The sequence below is a fragment of the Podarcis vaucheri genome, assembly GCF_965113315.1.
Source record: "Podarcis vaucheri genome assembly, chromosome: 3".
Taxonomy (NCBI): domain Eukaryota; kingdom Metazoa; phylum Chordata; class Lepidosauria; order Squamata; family Lacertidae; genus Podarcis; species Podarcis vaucheri.
The window spans coordinates 88,024,149-88,050,174 of record NC_138761.1 but is presented as its reverse complement, the minus strand read 5'-3'; the positions used below and the strand labels follow the sequence as shown (position 1 = coordinate 88,050,174).

At 48.0% G+C, this 26,026-nt stretch overlaps 1 protein-coding gene across 3 annotated transcripts in view; it reads right to left on the bottom strand.

The window, feature by feature from the left end:
- The window catches only part of B3GAT2 (beta-1,3-glucuronyltransferase 2), a 52,240-nt gene that overhangs the window by 7,734 nt on the left and 18,480 nt on the right, over positions 1-26,026 (bottom strand). The window contains exons 1-2 of one of the 3 annotated variants that reach the window (XM_082218370.1): positions 18,991-20,709; positions 2,424-2,568 (exon numbers count right to left, since the gene is read on the bottom strand). In XM_082218370.1, the coding sequence (XP_082074496.1) occupies positions 2,424-2,568; positions 18,991-19,641 (796 nt within the window). In that variant the 5' untranslated portion in view covers positions 19,642-20,709. Of the gene's footprint in view, positions 1-2,423; positions 2,569-18,738; positions 18,758-18,990; positions 20,710-26,026 lie in introns of those variants that run through there. The other 2 variants (XM_082218372.1, XM_082218371.1) reach the window with 2 other exon arrangements.

Below are 26,026 nucleotides of genomic sequence, written 5' to 3'. Positions count from 1 at the left end.
TCCACCAGATTGGAGCCGCAGCCGAGAAGGCCCTGGCTCTAGTTGAGGCCAGCCTAACCTCTCTGAGGCCTGGGACCTTGCGGATGTTATTATTTGCAGACCGTAGGTTTCTCTGTGGGGCATACCAGGAGAGGCGGTCCCGTAGGTACGAGGGTCCTAGGCCGTATAGGGCTTCAAAGGTTAAAACCAGCACCTTAAACCTGATCCTGTACTCCACCGGGAGCCAGTGCAGCTGGTATAGTACCGGGTGAATGTGATCTCGCAGCGAAGACCCCGTAAGGAGTCTCGCCGCGGCATTCTGCACCCGCTGGAGTTTCTGGGTCAGTCTCAAGGGCAGCCCCACGTAGAGCGAGTTACAATAATCCAGTCTGGAGGTGACCGTCGCATGGATCACAGTGGCTAGGTCAGGGCGAGAGAGATAAGGGGCCAACTGCTTAGCTTGGTGGAGATGAAAAAATGCCGCCTTTGTTATAGCTGTAATCTGCGCCTCCATAGAGAGGGAGGTATCGAAGATTACACCCAAACTCTTAACGGACGGTGCTGGCACTAATTACACCCCCGCAAGAGATGGGAGTTGCCCCCTCAATCCCATATCGTCCCGCCCCAGCCAGAGGACCTCTGTCTTCGAAGGATTTAACTTCAACCGGCTCCCACGTAACCATCCAGCTACAGCTTCCAAACATCTGGTCAGTGTGTCTGGGGCCGAGTCAGGATGGCCATCCATCAACAGATAGAGTTGGGTGTCATCAGCATACTGATGGCAACCCAGCCCAAAACTCCGGACAAGCTGGGCAAGGGGGCGCATAAAGATATTAAAAAGCATCGGGGAGAGGATCACACCCTGAGGCACTCCACACACCAAGGAGTGGCGCAATCACAATTCCCCCCCAAGCGCCACCCTCTGTCCCCGACCAGAGAGAAACGAGTGCAGCCATTGAAGGACTGTGCCCTGGATCCCCACGTCGGCAAGGGATAATCATTGAAAACAATGATTATGTTCCAAATACCAACTGCAGGTGGAGCAGCACCACATCAGCCAACAAACCCATCCTATGATAATTTCCTGCTACATCAAGAGTAACCAATATGGTACCATCCAGATTTGTTGGGCTACAACCCCATTCAGCCCTAGCCAAGGGGTGATGGGAGCTGTAGCTTACCATGTACAGAGAACACCAGGTTGACTAACCCTGTGCTACAATATCAGAACCATGCTATGCTACAACCCTGGGCAAAACCTCTGAAATCAGCAGCTTTAAATGCATTATGCACCCTTTGCTAATGCACTGAGGATTCTCAAGAGCCCATTAAAAGCAGAGATTTGAATGCCAATACGGAGCTGGAAAACTGTAATGTGTAGGAAGCATCCCATTCCCAACTACTACAACTGGTCTTTGTAGTGAAGGGAAAAGAATACAGAAGCGGAAGGGGAAGGAGATAGGTGTGTACATGCAAAACCTAATATTGGTGCATATTTCTTCCAGACCCTAGGCTCAGTCACGACTTACTCTCAGAAGCATTCCAGTGACTGCAGGATTTAACCAGAATTTACCCTCCAAGATATGCTGGTCCTATTAAAATGGCAAGTTCATCTTCATGCCAAAACTTTCCTATCCAGCACAGGGTAGCCAAGGAGGAAGATTTTGAGTGTTATTATCAAGAGTGCTCATGATGGTCATATGTAGCCAGAATGATAGCATTAAACACGCACAACACACACACACAAACCCCAACTTCAGTAATTTCTACAAATTTCTGTCTGAAACTCTTGAGCACCATGAAGTTGTACAGACGACTCAGAACTTGCACAGAACATAGGTCCTGCAGATTGCACACAAAGCCAGAATTGTGTAAAGACGAAGAAACCCAGAAGCACCCCCTCATGTCCATCCCTACCGCTTCAGAGTTGGTGCAGCAAGCCTTGACCCCATGCAAGGGCTTACCAGGTTCTGGAGGCCTTCATGAGATTACAGACGGCTCCGCAAGATCTCACTATACCTTCCCAGAGCCCTGTAAGCAGACCTGAGAGTTGAAAAGTTCTTTCGCACCAGAATAAAATCTGCTGTGAAAAGAGCTTTTAAGTTCTCCACTTTCCATGCTTTTAATTTGCGGGATCGCAGCTGGCCAGCCACCAAGCACATAGAACTGTGATCACACAAGTTAAATCCGCACAAGTTGAGAGTCAACTGCATTTAAAGAAAAAAAGGAAAGGAAAGATTGAGATTCTCAGGAGGTGAAGGAACCTAGTAACATTGTTTTTGCTCACCGGAACAAAGCAGAAGATTGGGTTTTTGTATGCTTGCCTACAGCATTCATGCAATATCTAGAGCTAGATTGTTTGCAAGTGCAAGTGGGTGATACAATGTCTGCATGCATGTTCACATGAATATAATCTGTATCTGAGATTCTGTAATTATACTCACCGGCCATATCAATGGGAAAAGGTCTACCTGCCCGCCAGCCAGTGTACCATCCAACAACCTTGCCCTTTTCCACAACTGGGCGCTCATAGCGTCGTCCACCCGCCAGACCCACAGGCCATACAGACACTTTGTGGGTTGTGCGCATCTGTAAGAAAGGAAGCATAAAATCACTTTCAAACTTGTTTCTTCACCAACTTGCATTGTGCTGTGATTGAGATGCTCAGAAAGTAGTTGGGGGGGCTGATCCAAGACACTTTGGCATCTGGGGCAAACCACAAAATGGTGCCCCCAACTATAGAGGAAAAAGGGGAGCAAAAATCTGTCGCCAATTCCTCGCGGCGCTTTTAGCAGAAACGCTCAGAGTCCCAGGGTTTTCCAGTGCAGTCTTTTTAATGTGAGCTATATACAGGTATTTACAAAAACAGTCCATACAGAGTACCTGCTCCTTAAGGCAAACGAATACTCTCCACCACAGCACCACCACACCACAGCACAACCACCACACTTAATTGTTAAACAGGCTTTCCTTTTTAAAACAGGTGATAGCCAATCACATTAATCACACTCCTGCTGAGTCACTCTGACCCAGCACGTATTGCATCATCCTGTTGAAGCCTGCAGACTTACTCAGTATCCTGCGAATCCCAACAAAATCTACATCAGGAACAAGAGGGGAAATACAGATCTACATCAAGAACGTGGGTGGGGAGAGCATCAGATCAAACTCACCCAGGGGTTGACGTGGGAATCAGACTCCGCTGCAGAGGGGAAAGGGCCTCACTCTGAATCACACAGGGGGTTGCAAAGCCTGGGAAACACCAGAGGGCAGTCCCCACCATTTCCTCCCTAGGGGTGGGAGGAGACCAGCAGTGACTCCTATTTGTCAAGAGGTCCCTGTAGAGGCAGAATTGTGGGGGCTACTGAGGAGGCAACAGATTTGGCCTCCAAGGAGGGTCATGCAGCCATCACAGTGGTGGCAGTGGGCAATGCATTCCTTGGAAGCTGGGTCTGCAGCCCCCATGGATTCTGCTGTCCAAGGCAGTCATCTTACTTTGCCTCATGGGTGGGCTGGCCAGATTAAGGCACTCTGAGGCCCTATGTCAAGTTTAAGATGCCTCGCAGTGTTTAATAAAAGTGCATTAGCCTAACAGAAAGGGCAATAATAAAGTTTTATATTCACACATACATTGGTACACAGGCAAGGATGCAACTAAAAATTACCAAAACCACTAAAAGATATTATCCTCTGCTATTTTCTTTAAATTGGTTTCAAGCCCATCCGTCAAAAGAATAAAGGAGTCTCTTGGAGAATGGCTTTCATCAGCATCAGGTGCATCAGTATCACTGACTTTTTCTTTATTCACACACTTGCAGTCTACACCAGGCAGGTATTATTTTGCTTGGAGTTCAATCTCATCAAAACTTTATTAGGTTTCTTTTAAGAAGTGGAGGAGCGATGTGTAAAGCTCGGCACATCTGTACTGAGGGCTATCTTTGAATCCTGTGGGGCCTTGCTAGTTTTGCGGAACTGATCTAATAAATGATTCCAAAAGCTTGAGCCTGAACACAAACACTAAATCCTCCATTTCCCCCTGAAGAATGGCATCTTCTCTCCCCGTATCACCTTTTTCATTGTCACTAGTATGAACACAAGCAAGGGCATCAATAATTGAATCGTAACTCTCAGCTATGGCTAGTATGCTGAGAGATATTTCAGTACTGTGGAATCAGGACCCAAGAATGATCCGAGTACTGCCCAGTGTTTTATACAGTCGGAGTTGGAAACTCAGATGTGTAAGCTGGGTGCCAAATGGCACCTTAAATCTAGGTTATGGTTGCTGAAACAGAATCTCTATTCACCAGGGGATTGATCTTTGAGATCCCTTCCAACACTACAATTCCACGATTCTATGATCTCAACTACTTTGCTTGAATGGAGCTTGCTCTTACAACAATTCACTTGTCCCAGTATGCAAGGAGGAGAAACACACACAGTGGAAATTGAAACAGTATGAACTATGGTCTAAGGCAGAGATTTTAAAATGTGATTGCTAGCCTAGTGCTTAGAAACCCCTACATACAAGTGGTACCCCGCAAGACAAATGCCTCGCAAGACGGAAAACCCGCAAGACGAAAGGGTTTTCTTTTTTGGAGGCGCTTCGCAAGACGAATTTCCCTATGGGCTTGCATCGCAAGACGAAAGCCCATAGGGAAATGCTGGCGGTCGGGAGCAAAGACTTTCGCCCACAGCCGGCCTTCAGAAGAGGACCTCTTCTGAAGGCCGGCGGGGGGCAAAAGTCTTTGCTCCCCCCGCCTGCCTTCCCCCCCCTCCGCCTGCCCCGGGCGATCTTAAAATGCTGGCGGGCGGGAGCGAAGCGTTCGCTGCCGACCCCCAGCATTTTAAAATCTCCAAGGGACAGCAGAGAAGTCTCTGTCCCGGGGAGATTTTAAAATGCTGGGGGTCGGGAGCGAAGCGTTAGCTGCCGACCCCCAGCATTTTAAAATCTCCCCCTGTCCCGGGGAGGTTTTAAAATGCTGGGGGTCGGGAGCGAAGCGCTGCCGCCCCCCAGCATTTTAAAATCTCCCCGTGTCCCGGGGAGGTTTTAAAATGCTGGGGGTCGGGAGCGAAGCGTTAGCTGCCGAACCCCAGCATTTTAAAATCTCCCCGTGTCCCGGGAAGGTTTTAAAATGCTGTGGGTCGGGAGCGAAGCGCTGCTGTTCCGAAAAGTGGGGAAAGCTGTTCCGAAGTGGGGAGGGGGGGCGGGGACACCTGCCCCAGCCGCCCCACTTCGGAAAGCTGTTCCGAAGTGGGGCGGGGGGGCGGGGACGCCTGCCCCAGCCGCCCCACTTCGGAAAGCTGTTCCGAAGTGGGGAGGGGGGGCGGGGACGCCTGCCCCAGCCGCCCCACTTCGGAAAGCTGTTCCGAAGTGGGGAGGGGGGGCGGGGACGCCTGCCCCAGCCGCCCCACTTCGGAAAGCTGTTCCGAAGTGGGGAGGGGGGCGGGGACGCCTGCCCCAGCCGCCCCACTTCGGAAAGCTGTTCCGAAGTGGGGAGGGGGGGCGGGGACGCCTGCCCCAGCCGCCCCACTTCGGAAAGCTGTTCCGAAGTGGGGAGGGGGGGCGGGGACGCCTGCCCCAGCCGCCCCACTTCGGAAAGCTGTTCCGAAGTGGGGAGGGGGGCGGGGACGCCTGCCCCAGCCGCCCCACTTCGGAAAGCTTTTCCGAAGTGGGGAGGGGGGCGGGGACGCCTGCCCCAGCCGCCCCACTTCGGAAAGCTGTTCCGAAGTGGGGGGGGGGCGGGGACGCCTGCCCCAGCCGCCCCACTTCGGAAAGCTGTTCCGAAGTGGGGCGGGGGGGCGGGGACGCCTGCCCCAGCCGCCCCACTTCGGAAAGCTGTTCCGAAGTGGGGAGGGGGGGCGGGGACGCCTGCCCCAGCCGCCCCACTTCGGAAAGCTGTTCCGAAGTGGGACGGGGGGGCGGGGACGCCTGCCCCAGCCGCCCCACTTCGGAAAGCTGTTCCGAAGTGGGGAGGGGGGGCGGGGACGCCTGCCCCAGCCGCCCCACTTCGGAAAGCTGTTCCGAAGTGGGGAGGGGGGCGGGGACGCCTGCCCCAGCCGCCCCACTTCGGAAAGCTGTTCCGAAGTGGGGAGGGGGGCGGGGACGCCTGCCCCAGCCGCCCCACTTCGGAAAGCTGTTCCGAAGTGGGGCGGGGGGGCGGGGACGCCTGCCCCAGCCGCCCCACTTCGGAAAGCTGTTCCGAAGTGGGGAGGGGGGCGGGGACACCTTCTGAAGGCGGGCAGGGGGCGAAATTCTTTGTCCCCACTGCCTGCCTTCCCAGGGGCTTTTAAATCGCCCCGGACAGCGGAGAAGTCCTCCGCTGTCCGGGGCGATTTTAAAATGCCGCCCGCCAGCATTTTAAGATCGCCCCGGACAGCGGAGAAGTCCTCCGCTGTCCCAGGGTTTTTTAAAATGCTGGGGGTGGGAAGAAAAGCCCTTGCCCCCCCCAGCCTTCAGAAGAGGTCCGGGGACAGACTGTCCCCGGACCTGGTCTGAAGTCGGTTTCCCTAGGAACGCATTAATTGATTTTCAATGCATTCCTATGGGAAACCGTGCATCGCAAGATGAAAAAACCGCAAGACGAAGAGACTTGCGGAACGAATTAATTTCGTCTTGCGAGGCACCACTGTAGTTGCAATTGGACCCATGTCAGTAGCAAAACAAGCCCAGCACCTAGCTAATTTCTAACATTGACTGGAAAATGCATACTGCAAAGAAATGGTTTCAAGGCATCAGCTGGACCCAGACCTGTTTAGCTTTGGCAAGTTGGTGACCTCATGTGCCTACAGACTGACAGGTGGAGCACAGAGGTCTTAGGTCAAAGGCTATACATAGGATGGGGCTTTCAGGGCATAGAGTCAAAGCTTGCCCCCTTACTATTTTGGTCATTTAGAATCTTCCCTATATCACTATACTTACTGCAATTATTTTAGAACAAGAGGCAAACTGCTTTTGATTTCATTCTTGCTTCCATGCTTGTGAAGGAGTGGAGAGCCTATGACCCGAAGGTTGCCCTGGCATGTTCCCACAGTGCTAAACTATGGTTTAGCATTACATCTGAGCACAGCCACTGTAGCAGGAAGAAATGTTGGTGGCAACTTTTATATAGCTATAGATACCTATACCAAAGGCCAACAGGGGTAAAATCTGCAACACTTTGTTTCCTACCTACATATCTAGTATGCTGTAGATAGATTCTCAATTATATGTAGATGAATTTCAACTGAAGCTTTCATCAAAACGTACTGAATGTGGGAAGGCAACAGTAACTTCCCATGTTTCCCTCCCTGCAACAATGACTGTCACGAGACGGTTATCCCATAAATGTTAATTTAGGTGTGTTAAAGATGAACAAATTTTGGCGCTGGGTATGTCTTTCCCCTTTATGTTTGGTAATAAAAATAGAATTCCATTTGTGTTGAAATTTGAGTTGTAGGCACTGTACACCGTAGAACTATTGTTGCCATGAGGGGCATCATAAAAGATTACAGCATCCTTCACACTACCTCTTGCACTCAATAAAATGCCAGAATTCAAGCATTCATGCAAACCTCTCATATATTATTTAGCTTTCCTCTTAAACTAATCTAGTGCAGTTGCCCTGATATAACCTGAGAAAACAAAGCCAAATATTTAGAATACTGAGATAGCTGAAGAACTACCCAAGAGCTGGCATGCCTTGCAAGTCCCTACCCCCACTAGATCTCTTCAAACAGCAGGCTGTCCTGCCCCATTACAAACAGCTTCTGAAACTACACCCCCCCACACACCAATCTTAAAGTGAGTGTGCCATGTGGCATGAAGGTCTGGCGTTTGACAGAAGCTAACCAAAAGCGCTCTTGAGCACATGAAACTATCTGCACAGTTCTTTGGATCCTGGTCTATAACATACGAAATAGTCTAGATACAAAGAAAAATAATCTCATGTGAAACCAACACTGGGCATCATCTCTCCAAAATCCATACATTTCAATACTGCAAGGGGCAAAAGAAAATTGCCTGTGTCTATAATGCTAAGTTCCCCTTTCTTCTTCATTCTAAGGCAGACAACTCTATCCAGTTGTTTGGCATTACATCCTTACCATGATTCATAGATACACTGATGCTTTTAAAGTCAGCACATGGACTCATTCAGAGAAGAAGCAATATAGTATGATATCAACCATGCCTTAATGCAGCTGTAAGGGACCTTTGGCCCTCCAGCAGTTGTTGAATTACAAATCCCATCAACCCTGGCCTTTGGCCAGGCCTGCTGCAGCTGATGCAGGTTGCAGTTCAGCAACATCTAGGCAGTGTTTCCCAAACTTGGGTCTCCAGGTGTTTTTTTGGACTCCAACTCCCATCACCCCTAGCTAGCAAGACCAGTGGTCAGGGGTGATGGGAATTGTAGGCTGAAAGCAGCTGAAGACCCAAGTTTGGTAACACTGCTCTAGAGGACTAAAGATTTCCTGCACCTACATTAATGGGTCTTAATTTCTACTATTGTTATATTTAGAGCCTGCCCTTCACTAGAAGCAGGTTACAACTATAGAAAGCACAGCATTACACAGTTTAAAACAAATGACAACCACAGCCAGTGCAGGTCCTAAAATATATACTGCAAGTATCAAAGGCCAGCGTCAAGAGGTACATTTTCTGCATGTTATAAAAGCAGTACAGGGAACATGCCAGACACGGCTCTGTAGGGAATGTGTGCCACAGAGAATGCCCACTCCTGGGTCACCACTCCGCAAACCTCTGAGGGTGATGGAACTACAAGAGGGGCCCCCTCTGCTGAGCTGAACCCCCAAGAGAATCTGTTCTGCCACATCTCTACAGCAAAACTGTGGCCCTCCAGAGGATATTGGACTCTTACCAGGTCCAGCCAGCATGGTCAATGATAATAGCACTTGTAGTCCAACGATATCTGGAGGACCACAGTTCCCCACCTCTGAAGTGTTGTGTGTATGCACGCGCACACAGGGTGACACACAACATCTCTATAAACCTTGAACCAAAAAGCTATCCATCCTTGGCAGCATGCCTTCGCTTAGCAGATCAGTGGACAATGCACCTTCACTGGTCCTTCTGCTGAATCCCTACCACATTCCAAATGGCAGTGCTAGAAGCAACGAAGGTGCATAACATTTTATGTTGCCATTTTCTTTTCACCACATTGTCATTAAATAAAGACCGACATCATTAGACCTGAATTCAATGCAGGCTTCCCTGCAATGCCATCTGAATCAGGAGAGGTTGTGCTGCTTAGGTGAAGTCATGGGCTGGATGAGGGCAAATAAACTGAGTGAATCCTCACAAGATTGACATCCCATGGATGAGTGGTTCCCCATTGCAAGAATGGGTTGTGTACCAACTCTGGATGGGTTGCATACCCTCAGAGTCAGCAAGTGCAAATTTTGGGGCTACTTTTTGATCCATTGCTGTCAGGAGTGGCCCAGATGACTTCATTGACTAAGAGCAACTCTTACCAACTTCGGTTGGAGAGCTAACTACAATAATTCTATGGCCATTCCTGGCCAGAGACAGCCTTGCCACAGGCATCCATACACCAATAATCACACAGTTGCCATAGTCTTGTTACTGAGCAACAATGTGCAAAGCTCAGTGGGGTGGGGAGGCCAGTCAACCAGAAGAGTCTCTGAGGTGTACTTGCCTGGAGGCAGAGCCAGCAACTGAAGTCAGGTCCAGTCCTAGGGTCAGGCAAACAGTAATCCGCATGGTCAGATGGTCCAGGGGTCAGGGTATCAAATGATCGTGGGGTTAAGGGTCAAAATGAGCAGGAAGCAGCAAGGTAGAGCCAGAAACTACAAGCATTACCAGCATTTGACCACTGCTGGAAGCTCTGCTTAAGAAGGCTCAAGCCAGCTGGTTCTCATTAGTGCCTTCTCCTCTGTGTACCTGAAAGCTGATCAGCTGCAGCTGGGCTCACTCCACCTTTTCCCTCTTCAGGCTGCTGTTCAGCAGGTGAAGCTGATTCCTGGCCCATGACAGCAGTTAACTAGGGTAATGTGCTCTATGCAGGATGAGTCTCATACCTGGCTGCAGCTAGTGCAGAGTGCAGCTGCTGGGATGTTCGACAAGACACTCAGTTTTGCACATATTACACAAGCACTGAAATATTGGCTTATTATTTGTTTTTGTTTTTTTAACATTTAGATCCCACCTATCCTCCAAGGTGCTCAATGTGGCAGACGAGGTTCTCCCACTCCACATTTTACTTTTTTTAAAAAAATGATATTTATTAAGTTTTCAAAGGAAAAAAATTACATAAATAAAAAGATTAGAAGAAAAGACAAAAAGAAAAATAAGAAAAAAAAGAAAAATACAAAAGACAGAAAAAAAGATAAAAAACATTTAAAAAGAAAACACATCAATCTTTCCATGTCATATATTCACATCCTTGCTTCCCTGACCTCCTCACACCTCCCTTTTTTGTATTCCAGTTCAGATTAGTTAATTCAGCAATTTCTTTCCCTCTTTGTTTTTATCTTAATCCCCACTCCACATTTTATCCTCACAACAAGCCTCCGAGGTAGCTACCGAGGCAAGTTCAGGGTTTTGTTGTAAACAACTCAGGTCCAGTATACCTAGTAAACTACTCTTCCCAAGCTTGTCTGGGTACATGTAAAATCTTCCCCCCATGTGGCTCATTAGGATGATGCCCTATTTACACACCACAAAACAGGGATGTTTTGGGAAGTCTGTTATTTCATGGTACATAAACATTAAGCCATGCAGGTAGAAGTCTTTAGATATAGCCAAACTGCCAGGCAAGCAGCTGAGGAGGCAATGGTACCCACATGATCAAAGGTACACACGCAGGGGTCGAGATAAGAGGGGCAGAGTATCTTTCCCTCTGCCATGCAAGGTTTATGTAGTGCAAGCATGCATACAAATCCACCTGGTATCTTTGCGTGAGCATATGTTTTATAAAGCCTACTTTTTCCACATTGCCATTAGCTTCCCAATATTGTAGCAGTCCACACACACCACACACAAAAAAAATATAGACGACTTCAGAGGACACAAAAGTCTACAGGAAACCCTGAGCCTTCGCAAAACATTTCCCTCCAGATTTCACTAAAAAGCTCTGGAATAGTATTTGGTAATCTGCTGTGCTGTTCACACTCCCATCTGCAGATTGCTTGCAAGGCCTTGTCACTCCAGCCCTGTGGGAGCTGATATTATACACTCTGGCACTGATTCAGAAAAGCACAAGGGCAGCAGAAGGCTTCGTGCCTTCTGCTAGGCTGCTCCAGTTTCCAGCAGAGTTACTGGGCTGGAGAGCAGAAGGGCCTCTTGATCTTAATCAGCTATCCAGTGGGGAGCATTCAAGCAGGGGAAGGGGAGGCACTCAACCCCACACATTTTCTTTTCCGTGTTCCAATGTGATCAACTGATCAACGATGTTACAAAACAGCAGCAGAGAAAGGGCAAAATCAGACACCCAGTGGTGGCCCAAGGGGCAAAGCTTGCCATCCACTCAAGCCCATAAACTCTTTTCAGGGATGACCTTATATATGAAGGCCAATCTACCCCTGAGTTGCAGAAGATCATCAGAGGTTTAATGGCCTGTTTAGAAAGAAGAAAGGAAAAGTCATTTGCTTTTGCTATCAAACTGCTTGGGAGTTTAATGAAACAACCTATTAATGATATACTACAAGTCATCCAATGATCCACCAGGCAATCCAAATCTTTCTATGTCTGAAGCAAACAAAAATATGGACTGAATCCTGCCCCCATCCTCTCCTGCACCACTGCTCCAAGCTCGGGGAGTTTCCTTTCGGTAGCGCGGGGCAGCTGTGCCCCACTGATGTAGATAGAGTCCAACTCCCACTAGTCCCACCTAGCATAGCCAATGGTCTGGGGAAATGGAGCATGGAGTGCAAAACCATTGGGAGGGCCACAGGTTCACCACCCCTGCCTGTGAAGAAGGGGCATAGCTCATTTGTAGAGCATATCCTTTGTACGCAAGAGATCCTAAGCGCAAACCCAGGCATCTTCACGTAGAGCTGGAAAGAGCCAACCCAAAACCAGAGATCCACTGCTTCTCAGTGTAGACCATGGGTAGGAAACCTGTGGTCTGCCAGATGTTCCTGGACTACAACTCCCATCATTCCTTGCCAGGCTGGCTCAGGCTGATAGGAGCTGGAGCCAAACAGAGTCTGGAGGGCAACAGGTTAGCCACCCTTGGTGTTGACAATACTCTCAGCCATCTTCCTGTAAGCAGAGAGCTGTGACCATGAGACAACAGGACACACCTGCAGGTTCCTGTAACAGTTGACCAGATTAGGCCCCTTCACACCTAACTTATTTGAGACTCCAGTATTTTAGGTTGTGTAGAATTACTTTTATGTGACATTCTACATGGAGATGGAATTAAAAAGGCATTGCCTTCACTGTTACAAGTTTTCCATTAGGAATTATACAATTGGCAGTCAAAAGGAGTTGTCGACAGCCTCAATACAGCTATCTCCCACTCCAAGCAAAGGGTGAAGAAAATCCAATAGCATGAATGACCTCTTGTTGCACAAAGTAATAAAACAGCCTACAGTAAAAACGAAGGAGAGGTTATAATAGCTCTGTACAGAAACCTCAGTAATGATGATCAAATAAAGAGGGCAGCCTTTGATTCTTCCACTAGTTTGTTCTGAAAATTAACATTTTCTTAAGAAAGTTAACTGATGCTTAAAGGCCGAAGGAAGCGGGAATAATGAAATGGGCATTGCTGGCCTTTACAAAAGCATCAGCAGTTCAATGATCCATACATGGGAAGAAGAAAAATGGCTAGTTCTTATCTGTATAGCTTAAGAAATGTACATAAATTACACTTTAGTGTTCAATTTAGAAAATAAAAACTGAGAATAAGTTAATAAATATTACCCATCAATTCCAAAAGCTCTGAATTGTTGCATGTATTCTGCTGGAACGTTGCTGGAACGTTGCTTTCTAACCTACCTTTAACAATCACTGCCCTGTATGAGAAAAGATTTATCCTGTAGAAACCAAGGGGTTTTTACAGGCTTCCTGGGGGTTCTGTAGATGCAAACTGCATTTTCCTGCTCCAATATATTTTCCCTCATGGGAGTAAAAAGCAGCTGGGGGGGGGGTTGAGTAGGGATGCCTTGATGTGAAAAGATCAAGCAGCCCCCCATTCATACCAGTCCTCCACTCAGCACTGAAGCCTCCCAGTTTGTTTGCTTTTTAAGTTGTGCTAAAGTGAGGACCAACAGTACTTAATATGTAAGTTTTCCCCTTACTGTCACGTAAAAGATTCTAACTGGAAAACCACCACTTACTACAAAATGCGTGGGTACCATGACACTTTGCTCAACATCTGAAGTAATATACCTAAATATAATCCCCATCAATGGACATCTGTGGTTTTGAATTAGAAATAACAGGTTGGCAATATTTCTTTCCACCAATGGGTTCTTTTCTTCTTTTTAAAAAAAAATTAAAACATTATAGTATAATTGCGTAGTTTTAACAATTTGCCATTCCTCTTCTCAAAAAGGCAAATTCAACTTATGCAAGATTATTTACAGATGGAAAGGCAGAGACAGAAAACTCAAACTGGCACTAACCATTACCATGGCAACCATTCAACAGTGGTCCAGAAACTGATTATTAGGATAGCAACCTACAGGGGGTGGAGAGGAGGGAGAATGTGGCAAGCAACAGTATTAATTTTGGAGGGATCAGGTATAACCATCTTTGGAACAGCTCTAATAACCACGTTCTCTTTAAGCTACACAATATATTTCTATCAACCATATAAGGCATGAGCACATTTGAAAAGCACAAGATGATAAATCCTACAAACTGGCCTCATAACTTTTTTTTTAAAGTATAATCATACCACTAGCCCATAGAATTCCATTTCATAACGCCTCTACCACAAAGGGGTCTAAGTTTGCTAAACATATATAATATTGTAGTACAGAAGTACAGATGACCATCATTACTAGCAGTTGCTTCAGGAGGTGAGGATTCAGATCAGGAAAACTGTGGGGTAAGAGTTTTAACACCTCCTGCCTCCCTGCATGGCCTGAGCAAATTTGTAGCACCTCCCACCCCTCACCTGTATTTGCATTCCCCCCCCCCAAAAATAGCAGATTTGATTTCAGCTCTTTTTAACAGCAGGCACTTTAGCCACAGTGGTTCTGGTGGGAAGAAACCAAGGGGACAGGCCCCTCTTTTCATGAGCCCAATTTTTCTCAGGCTTGAGCTTCCTACTTCCATTTCACCAGCACTTAACAGCTTGCATGTTGCTTCAGGAATAATGTGACGATCTGACCAGGATCATAATCTGTTTACATTCAGGAATGTATTCTGACAAACAACACTGTTGCGTGTCAGTTGTAATGCATCTCCATTGCCCATTTAAACTCACAATATTGGACAAATCTCACGTAAAATTTAGGGCTGTTGGTTCATGTGGAAGGAGATATACCTTAAACTGAACAGCAGGTGTGAGATATTCAGTTATGGGAGCAAACTCTGCTCCCGGCTAGCTTTGATTCTTAACTAAGATACGTACAGCCTGCCCACACACTTCAATAAGCTTGGCCCCTTTATTATTGGCTCCCCACCACCACCATCAGGTGTCCAGCATTTTTATCTACTGTAACATTTGTTTGCCACTTTGTCTTCTCTATTCAAGTCTTTAAATTAATATTGAAATCAAAATGGATAGAAAACAAAAGGTGGCTTCCAAATTTATGTCTGTCTTCACCCATTGCTTGGTGTCCAGCATGCAGCCTGAACCCTGCCCTGAAGAGAACTTGGCTTTCTGAATATTGCTGTTCTCAGCCACACACAACGTTTCCAGCACTCATGACTGTAGACAAAATTTTGAAAATCAGGACTTGGGACACATGGAAGAAATTATACAATACACTAAAATATACAAAACTGTACATGTTAAGGAACGCATTGTGCAAATGGAAGTGGACTATGCAAAGGTATCGATTTGCACAAGATTCCAGTGCACAAAACTTGTAGCTCTGCAGTAAACTTATGAAAATGTGGGCTGCAATGCTGTAAATACACTGGACTCAAAGCATGTGATAAGACTTGCACAAACTTGCAACGCGCAATACTCGAAATCTAGTTAGTTTTACGCAAAATTTAGTGTACAAAGTAAGTTTGCTTGGCAAGAAGTTAATCTTATTCAGTTTGACAACTGTAGCATTTTTCATGCACGGCTATGAAGAAAGGGAACGACTGGGATGTAGCAATTTCTTTTAGACATCTCCTACTGGTGTTATAACCACAAAACCTCCACTTTTGAAATGGTTCTTAAATCAGAGCTCCTTTTGGCTCAGAGAATCAGCAGCCAGATTTGCTAATGGGAGGCGGCCGGAGGGAGGGGCGCAGGACACATTAGGCATCAATTTCCTCTCATCTGCCATTAATCCAGTTCCATGAAAGAAAGTATGTCTGAATTTCTCTTACATATCACAAGCTTGGACTTTTCACACCAAAGGGAAAACCAGTACTGTACAGCTTTTGTAAACTGATCAAGATCTGGCAGAAAGAGAGGAAGGGGTGAATGGAACACTGAAAAGGAAATCATTTTCTGTAGCTAATACAAATTCTGATCAATGGTTGATGTGAAAACAAAAGGCTATTTCTCAACTTCCTTCTACCAGGGATGCAAAATGTGCTTCGCCTTCTCAAAGAAATCTACAGATCTTTTAAAAAATTAAAAGATATAAGAACAACATAAAAAAGATTATCTGTTTTCCTACACCTAACAATGTGACAAATTCATTCCCTTCTCAGAAAGGGATTATCTCTATCAGTGATAGAGGAGAGATGAATAGTAGTCTCACAAACATTCTCTCTGTCTGTCTCCTCCTTCCTTGTAATGTGACTATGCAGAGCTTCTCAGTGCATGCATTTTAAGATGAATAGGAGCTTGTTCAGAGCAAACCTCTCCCTTGTTGCACTGAAGATGTGTGTGTGCTTGTGTGCCCACACACATAAAGAATTTAGCCATCTTGTCAGAAGAGAAGCATCTCAACATCAATTGCCTTATTTTATCTTCTCGCATTTAGCCTTGCAATTTAACTGACAAGCAGCATTGCTGGAGAGGATCTCATTAGTACCTTGATTTTAATAAAAGCCAGTTAAATTGGGGGAGGTAGAGGGAGATGACTAACAAGTAAAATACTAAATGCAGTGTGGGTGCATCTCTTCACCAGAGGGTTACACAGCAGCGACCTCAACTGGAACATTGTGACTCTGTGCCGGTTCTTGCTACAGTTAATTCCTCCCTCTCCTGCGTAATTAGTGCTTTCATTTACAAGAGCCATTTAGGCTTTAAAGAATGGAGGTCTGTCTCTCAACAGCCTTTTTTGCCTCAGCACTGCTTCAGGCAACAGGACAGGATTTCAGACAACACCGCCCCCCAAAGTAAAAAAAGCTCCATGAGCTTTCAGTTCAAAGGGAAAACGCAGTTGAATTAATTACACGCCAAGAAGACGAAAGCCCGAACTTTCTCAGCATTAAAGAGCTATGCGAGGTCCCCCACAATTTAGTGGGAAATAAACCAAAGCAACAGAACTAAAAAAAATAATAATCTCCTTTTTAGACACTTTCAATAAAGGATTTCAATGCAACTAAAGGCCGCCACACAAGGAAAGGAAGCACAGCTATTCTGCTGAATGGGAAGTGCTGGTGGGGAACAGGCGGAACACCTGCCAGCAGTATATTGAAAGAGACCCAAACACATTTTGAAATCTAAACACACGTCAGCAGGATTGAGCAGCCTTTCTGAAACGGTTCTCTCTTCAGGGACTCAGTGTGCTCTGAATCTTTCCGCAGTGCCTTGGCTTTAATCTATTGATTCCTAATGCACCTAGCCTATTTGCAAAGAGAGAGGAATCACCAGTACATTGCAACACACCAGCATGTTTGTCCCCCATCTTGGGTCAGCAAAGGGCTGCACTTGGGGTGGGGGACGTCAATGGCATTGAGTTCTGTGGAGCTGCCCTGGGCATTCTTAGGTGGGGGGGGGGATTATATTCTATTGAGCTTTTATTGAGTGCCTTGTAATACACACACAGCAGCTGGCAAGGCTTCCCATTCTGAATTAGTTATGGTAATTTATATCCCCTCTGCTTACTTAGCCCCCTCCCTTTTCCCTTTCCAAAATTACACTCTTATGCATCACTATCCTACTTGCACTCCCCATGATGTCTCCCCCTTAAAATCCTGCCCCTGTTATCTCCCAGCCCGTTTGCAAACACTTGCCAGCAGCCATCACTTAAAAAGAGAGGGAGAGGAAAGCTTGCCTTCAACCAAGACCTCGGAATGAAGTGCAGGAATTACTCATAGACCAGTGACATGTTACAGTGCGTTTAGTCACTATATAAATGGGCTTTTCACTTTTGAAAGAAAGAAACAAGGAGACTCTAAAGACTGAACAATTATGAGAGAATGGATAGATTATTCCGGAGGAATTTGCAGCAAGGGAATTGGCAAGGGATTGTGGTGTGTGATGAAAGTTCCTCAGCAAGGCAGGAAAAGAATCAGCTTAGGAATCAAAGACAGCAGAGCTCTCTTAGACCCTTATTAAGGCTGCACTTTGCAAGGAGTAATCTTCCCAGGACTTTATGGAGTAGGCATGCACAGGACTGCACTGCAATAAGAGTTGTTAATGTGATTTTATTGTGAGGACTTTCTGGAAGCTACTTTGGGGCTCTAAGGCAAGATAGTTTGTTTTGAAAACACGCAAATCGTGGTGTTACTGCCAAAGTTGCAGGAGGTACCTTGCAGGAATTACCTTTGACCTGCAAAAGTTTGCTGGAGTTGTGAGTGGACAGAATAACAGGTCTTGTCACTGAGTAGGTATTTTTGGATAAAATCTAGGGAAGGTTTTACACATAGCTTTTGGTCTTAGTGCAGGCATACAGCTAGCCAGAAAGTAAAAACATAACTGGAAGTCAGACCTTTTATGTGGAAACGCTTCCTTCCAATCCTAAGTAACTGAGAGGTTAGTCACCATTACCTGAGAGAGTTACTCTGCAACTGTTCAAATACGTTCCCTTAATATACCTTATTAATTTATCAACTCCATTTCTATGCCTCTTAGTAATCAAAACATTCTCTGGGTGGTGTACACAAATAATGATTAGCAATAAAAAAAGTTTGAAGGGGGAAGTGCAGACCTAAAAAATCCACAGGCCCCAGTGCTGGCAGTACAAACAATGGTTTTAAGTTCTGGTTCAAATGAGATCCTGCTTAAAAACAGGAAAACATTTGGTTCACACACGGTGGCGAACCTACAGCAAAACTTGCTGGACCCCAGGATACTGCAAGCCTGGAAAAAAGTCGGGGGTGGAGAAAGCCCTCGAACCAAGTGATGTGAAGGGGCAGCAGGAGCCACAAAAGGCTCTCCATCCAGGCCGGGCTGTTTTTCTTAAGCAAGGCAGGCGTGGAAGCTAAAGGGAAAACCAAACGGGGAAGGAGGTGAGTCGGCGGAGAAGCTATGGCGCCCGCTACCTGCAGGGCTTGACCTGCCGCCTGGTCACCGAGGCGTGATTAGATGAACCTGGTAGGAATAACCCCAAGACCGTGGTTAGGGAAGGGAAACACTGGGCCGCCGGCGACGCTGCAGACTGGAGGGGGGAGAGAGACGCTCAAGAAGAGCCTTTATGGCGAGGCACGCTGACTTGCAAAGTTGCGCCTCGCCGGACAAAGCGGAGCTGACTTTAAAGCAAAACGCGCGCGCGTAGAAGCGGGCCTACCTGAGGCTACAACCCTGTCCCTGTACACACTTGTGAAAGGGTCCGAGCCCCCCAACTCCATGGGACGCAGAACTGAAGTAGGTCTGCTTTGTTCAAGAAGCACTTAAAAAAGAGAGAGAGAGAGAGTCCGCGGCTCTGTCGCGCGCCACTTTTGCTGGAAAACTCGGCGCCCAAGCGCGCGCGCGCGAGGAGGCCCGGCGTCTCCCTCCCTCCCTCCCCGCTGGGCTGGCCGGACTCCCGCGCGCCCACTACCTCCTGGAAGAGCTCCAGACTGTAGGTGTTGTCGTCGTCGGCGAAGAAGACGACGCCCGGCTGCGGGGCGGGCAGGCGCTGGTGCCTCTGGCGGACCCAAGCCAGGCCGGCGTTGCGCTGCTCGGTGGCTCGCGGTTGCCCGGGCCGCTTGAACCTCCTGGGCGTGAGGGCGTGCAGGTGGGTGCAGGGCGGGCCCCCGCTGCGCAGGAGCCCCGCCACGAAGCGGCTGACCAGCTCGGTGCCCACGGCGGAGTCTTCCACCAGGACCCAGTGCAGGCGCGCCACCTGGCGGAACGTGTTGGCCAGGCGCGTCAGCTCGGCTTTCTGCACCGGGCGGCTGTAGGTCGGCGTGATGGTGTAGATGACGGGCAGCTCGGCCTCCCGGCGCCGCGGCGCCCCCGGATGCTGCGGCTGGGGCAGGGGCTGCCGCGAGGAGGCGGGCGGCGGACGGGGCGCCCGGTGGCTGCCCCCCGTGTCCAGCATGACGATCACCAGCAGCATCCAGGGCAGCAGCAGCAAGAAGCGGCTCAGCAGCAGCGACTTCATGCTGGGGCCCCGGCCGCGGCCGCCCTCCGCCTCGCCATGGCCCGGGGAGCCCCCGCCGCCGCCGCCGCTGCAGCCCTCACAGCAGTGGCAGCGGCAGCGGGGCATCGCGGAGCCGCCGCCGAGGCTGCTCTTGCCGGCGCCGCCTCCTCCTCCTGCGGAGAGATTCAGCCTGCGCTTCCCTCGCCATGGAGCGGGCGGCAGGGCGCACGGAGGGACGCCGGGCTTCCTGGCACACGGGAGCTCGGCGCTGCGCACCTGGAGCGGAGGAGCCGACGGGACCGCCCGCCTTGGCGCCGACACCTTGGGGGAGATCGCAGGACGGTCGCCCGGCTGCCTCGGAGGCGGCGAGGCCCCGCTTCTTCCCGCCTGGCTCCTGTGCGGAGAGGAGGAGGAGGAGGAGGAGAAGAGGCCACTGACCGACCTCCCGCGGGGAAAGGCGGAGACCGGCGGCGGGATGCTGTGGGAGAGGCGCCCCCGGAGCGGGGACCACCGACCTGCGCCAAACTCTCCGTTCTTTTTCCTGCGCTCCTTCTTCTGTCTCCGGAGAAGCGCTGCAGGGCGTGATGGGGTTGCCCCCCCTCCACAAAGCCGCCGATCCTTCTATTACTATTCTTGTTTATTTATGCCAAAGCTCCCGGTCTTTCTGCCGCTGCTTTCCTTCTTTCTCCCCTTTCAGCATCGCTTTCCTCCCGAAGCAGCAGCGGGACGACGGAGGGGGTGGTGGTGTTGGGGAAGGAAAGAAAGGGGTGCGCGGACGCGGGAGAGTCCCGAACTCTTCCACTTTCCTTCTTCCCGAGCCGGGCGGCTTCTGGAAACACTCGGCTGTCCTGGCGGGCGGGCAGGCGCTGGGTGCGCGGCGGGATGACTGGTGGGGGCGGGGGCGGAGAGAAGGATCCAGCCAGGAGCGAGTCTTCTCGGCGGCAGGCGGCTTCACTGGGCGCTTACGGTGGTGCTCGCGTGTCGGAGAAGAGGGGGAGGGATCCCCTCAGGGCTGATGCGGCGCAGGGGGGTGGGGTGGGAGCCGGTGAGTCTCTCTCCCTCCCTCCCTCCCTCTTTCCGAGTAGCTGCAAGGATTGCTGCCCTTGTTCTCGCTTTGCACTGCAGGGTCTCTCTTTCTCTCTCTGTGAAACATCAGGCAGTGAATAGGTTCACGTGCTGAAAACTCCAGAGACCTGGAAAGGGGGTGGGTTGCGCGGGGGGGGGGGAGGAGAGGGAGCGGGGGCAGGGGCGGGGGCGGAATCGGGGTTGGAGTGGAGATTTAGTCACACCACCGCGAAGCAGAAGATGGGAAAAGGTTGCTGTTTGCAGCCAGCCCGCTAGCCAAACACAGCCGAAGGGAGAAGTTGCTGTGCAGCGGCTGGGTATTGTATTGGAAGAAGTCAGGCGCTGAGCCTTTGGCGGCAGCAGCACCACCAAAGCGGGTGAGGGGAGAGAAGTAGAGGATATTCCTGCTGGTACTTCTTCCCCTTGGAATCTCTCTGAGGGCCACCCTGGTTTTTATTTTTAAAGGGTGGTGGTCGTGTGAAGATGGAAAGCTCAGAGCCGAGAGCATATGCTCCATACTCAGGGATCTTCCTACTTTCATCCACGCCACCGGAGTCTAAAGAAGCCTTGTGTCAACTCTTACTGTTCCGCAACTGGAGGGGAGAGACACAAGACAACGCGTTTTCGCTGTCTTGAAACGGGTGGGGGGTATTTACCGTATATATCGTCGTGGTTTTTATAGTCAGGCAGGGTGGTCCTTTTGGGACCAGAACTAGACACTTGGAAAATGCTAATTTTCTGGATCCATTTCAGCCTGAGTTTGGCAGCGGGATTGCCTTTTCCACCTTGTATGATGACCTTCCTTGGGAGAAAGGTGGGTGGGAGGGTGTGATCCTGTTGATTCTCCTAGATCCCTCACCCTGAGCACCTTTTTATACAGTTGAGCATAGTATCCTTCTGGAGCGGCTCCCTCAGCTGGGTCTGGGAAGCAATGCTTTGCAATAGTTCCCAGTCTTCTTTGCACAATTGACTCCAGAAAATGGTGTTCAGAGAGCACCAAACAATGCAGTAGGATCTACAGGGTGAGACTTTGTAGGGTTCAATTTTATCACCACTAGTTAACATGAGACCACTGAGTGGTAATTTCTTATGGTCTGGTAACCTTTTGGTTTGATTACTGAACCACAGAATTGTAGTGTTGGAAGGAACCCTGAGGGTCATCTAGTCCAACTCCCTGAAATGCAGGAATCTCAACTAGATCTTAATAGATTCATAGAATTGTAGAACTGCAACACATTGTGTATGTGGGACTGCTTTTGACAAGTGTTTGGAAACTCCTGTTAATGCAGAACTGAGCAGCAGATTCATCTGAGGGTGGTCCCCTCAATTATTTTTTTGGGGGGGGGGGCTGAAGGGCTCTTGGCCCCTAGGAGTTGGCTGCTATGATTTGCTCTCACAATGAGGAGTTAACAGTTCCTTAGACCCAGACATCACATCCCTCTTTAATGGAATAGGCCAAGACAAGCAAGGCCCCAGCACACAACCGGTCAGCGAAACCTGTCCAAGCACCTTTGTCAAAATCATCAGGCGCCCAAAACTGATGCCCATTGATCAAATAGGACCCTATTGTCTGGACCCCCCCCCCGCTATAGGTACTGCACTAAATGTGGGTTCTTAGGTCAGGATAAGGTAAAGGGACCCCTGACCATTAGGTCCAGTTGCAGATGACTCTGGGTGTTGCAGCGCTCATCTCGCTTTACTGGCCGAGGGAGCTGGCATACAGCTTCGGGGTCATGTGGCCAGCATGACTAAGCCACTTCTGGCAAACCAGAGCAGCACAAGGAAATGCCATTTACCTTCCTGCCGGAGTGGTGCCTATTTGTCTACTTGCACTTTGACGTGCTTTCAAACTGCTAGGTTGGCAGGAGCAGGGACCAAGCAACAGGAGCTCACCCCGTTGCGGGACTTCGAACCGCCGACCTTCTGATCGGCAGGTCCTAGGCTCTGTGGTTTAGACCACAGTGCCACCTGCGTCCGCTTAGGTCAGGATAGATGCCATCAATTGTATCTTCAAAGCACCTTGTAGGTAATGTCACAGCATGTTACCAAAGGCTGGGTACTGCTGTGGCTAAAGAGTTTGTGTTGAACCTATCTCACTACATCACTGCTGCTGGTGGTCCTACAGCACATATTGCTGCTCTTTCTTGGAAAAGAATACAGGGGGAGGGCTCCCTGAAGCACATGCCCTGCCTGCTCTGCTTTTGCTCCTGGCATGTGATTCTGCAGAACTCATCTTTATTTTTTGACAGAGTAAGGGATAACGAGAAATGGAAAATGCTTTGGAACTTGGTATGATATGTTTTGGAAAGGCAGACACACTATTTTGGCTGCAGGGCTTTTGCAATGATAGACTTTGCCTTCGAGCAACATACAAAAAGCATGTGTCTTGGACACGCAACCCTGTACCTGCTGGATGAAAGGTGCCAAGGAAGACCAAACATTCGATAAACTCTGACTGCCTAATCCTGCTCTATGTCTGGGTCTCTCTTCATAAGGAACAAAGGCAATCAAGGTCCTATCAACAGAAGGTGACTGCCTAGTTAGAGCACAACCAAAGTCCAAGTGTTGGGTATTCATCACAGGGGCAGCCCATCCCATTTTGCCACCTGAGGTTAAAACTTAACCAATATGCAATGTGATACTAAGAATGCTCCCTGAAAAGGAGTCCTACTGAGTTCAGTGATGGTTACATTTCTTATGATGTGCTTAGAATCACAACCTGACAGGTCAATATTAAAAAAGGAAATCTTTAATTGTGTTCAGCGGTGCTAACGCCCTAGTAAGCATGCTTAGGATTCAATCTTATGCATGCTTGCTTGCTTGAGAGACAGCACTGTGGAACTTAAGTGGCACTTGCTTTTGAGTAGACATGCATAGGCTTGGACTGCATATAGGTACTCGTCATATTGTAATATGTTAATCTGCATTTTGGAAGAGGACAAAGGGGATCCTTTAATTGCAAAATTGAAATATATAATCTTAAAAAGTAAAACCACACAAGTTAAACACAATTGGTTAGTTCAACATTTTATCATTCCTATTGCTGGATCAAAATGCTGGATCATCCCTTTAAATCCTTGTTTTTATTGTTACGGGGGCAGGGCATTGCATATATATATATATATACCATTAAGTAGAGCAAGCATTATTCTAATTAATAGCCTGTTTTGATCTTTGTAAAGCAAGCAACGTTTACTTCATGCTGCCCTTTTCAGGGTAATCACTCTTGCCAAAGCTTGAGATCCTGCATCCATTTAGGCAGCTTAGATCCCATTTGAGTCACTGAGATACAATCAGCACACGTCTGTGCAGAATTGCAACCAAAGGCAATAGATCTTTTCCAAACAGTCCCCATATGGACAAAGCCATCCATTTTATAGAGGCACCTATCTGGGCCACATATGTCTACTTGCTACCCAGAGGGGACATATTAACCCCTGAGGGCTCAGATGCAGAAAAGGCATTAGAGTGATATAATGCAAACTGAAATATATGTGGAAACCAGAGTGACAAATGGCTATGCAGCAAACATCTAAATGAGGAAACATCTGTGCAGTAGAGAGATAATTAGAGTTAGTGTGTTCTGTAGAGAAATGGAAGGCTTGTTATGTGATTAATGAAATAACACAGTAGGGATGCAGCAAATATAAATAGTTCAATACATCCAAATCAGAGCATCTCAGACATGAAATTACAGTGGCCCATTTTGTGCTGATGCAGTTTATCTAAAGGCCAATAACCAAAATAGCATCTCTCAAATAATGGTTGAGCAGCTCACAGTCGTCCCCGCCACATTTACTGTACAATGATTATGTATAAAAATAAGACTTGCATGGGTAATTCAGCATATGAATTAAATATGCAATCAGCAAAAGCTCAAAGCCCCTCACCCACTTGCAAAGGCAAGGGTCATGGAGATGAATTAATTCAATGATGATAACCTTCAAAATACATAAATAGGGGGAAACTAAAGATGCTAAGGTATAATGAATGGGATGGAGTGTGCAGTATTTAGGATTGCAAACTTGTAAAGTGGCAATCTTTTCTGTGGTTTTGGCACAGCAGCTTGACATCCAGAAAGGAAGAAGGGGAAGGATTTCCTATTGTGACCAGGAGAGCATTACCTGCTTTACTCTATGTTTCAGGCCGCTGTTAAAACCGAGCAGCAGGATCAGTAAAACAAAAAACCTGCAACATTTCTGGATGCAGATGTGCACACGTTAATATATGATATTTTTAGCATCTACTGCATGCTGCTTTCAGAGGCCATTTGAGAGGCTGCTTTGGGGGCAGAAGAGCATCATATAGCTGTCCAGATAAAAAAGTCACTCAAACCCTTCTGAAATCTGGAAGCTTCAGCCCAAGCAAAACAGTTCCAAGGACAGAAATCAAGAGGTTAAAAGCTGAGGTAGCTGTGGACTTCTGGGAAGTTATTTAGTAGGAAGATACATTTGATGGTATGGAACACTTGGGGAACCTATGGCCTTCCAGGTGTTGCTGGACTTCCAGCTCCCATCAGCCAAAGGTCAAGGGTGATGGGAGCTGTCACCCAGCAACATCTGGAGATTGCTGCAGATAAATTTTATTGGTTAAACTGCCCAGATAACTTGCAATGGAATCTCTTTATCAATATGCTATTGAGGTTTATACAACGGGCTCATGTACCCTTTTACTATTATTTTTGTATATATATATTCCTAGCAAGGTTCCATATTGCCATTCTCCTGCGTGTACCGTTAACAGTGAAGTGCACTTCTTATTCACATGGGGTAATTGTCTTCCAGGCAATGTTTTGAAAGCTATGAAACACTCCTGTTTACCTCACAGGTGGACTACGTGTCAATGATAAAGCTTACATATCTTTTTAGTGTCTCACAGGCAACAGCCGCCACCTTATTCTCACTTCTAAATTTAGACTTGGGGAAAGTGTTAACAACTGGTTTGAAGTGCTTTGAGACTTCGGAGGCTGAGTGTGCAAGCACACTACAAAGAGGTTTGGGATCTTTTACAAGAGTTATAATGTGCTATTCAGAATATTTATGAATATGTGTTTATCCTTACCCTATGCCCACAAGAAGTTCCCACACAAAAGGAATAAAGTAAGCTTGGCTTGTTATGTGAAACAAAAGCGACACAACTCTACAATTCTAAGAGTATATAAATGCTGCTTCAGAGCAGTGTTTCCCAACCACTGTTCCGCGGCACACTAGTGTGCCGCGAGATGTTGCCTGGTGTGCCGCGGGAAAAATTAAAAAATTCGAAAGATTTTTTTTTAAAAAAAGTCAAATTTTCGATTGGGGCGCCGTCACTAGATGACCCCTGGGGTTCCCTCCCTCCCTCCCGCTCTGCGCCTCCCTCCTCCTCCTCCTCCTCCGGGGAGGCCCTTCCTGGCTCTCGGCCAAGGCTTGGCGACTGCCACTCACTCACTCGCTCGCCCACCCGTCCC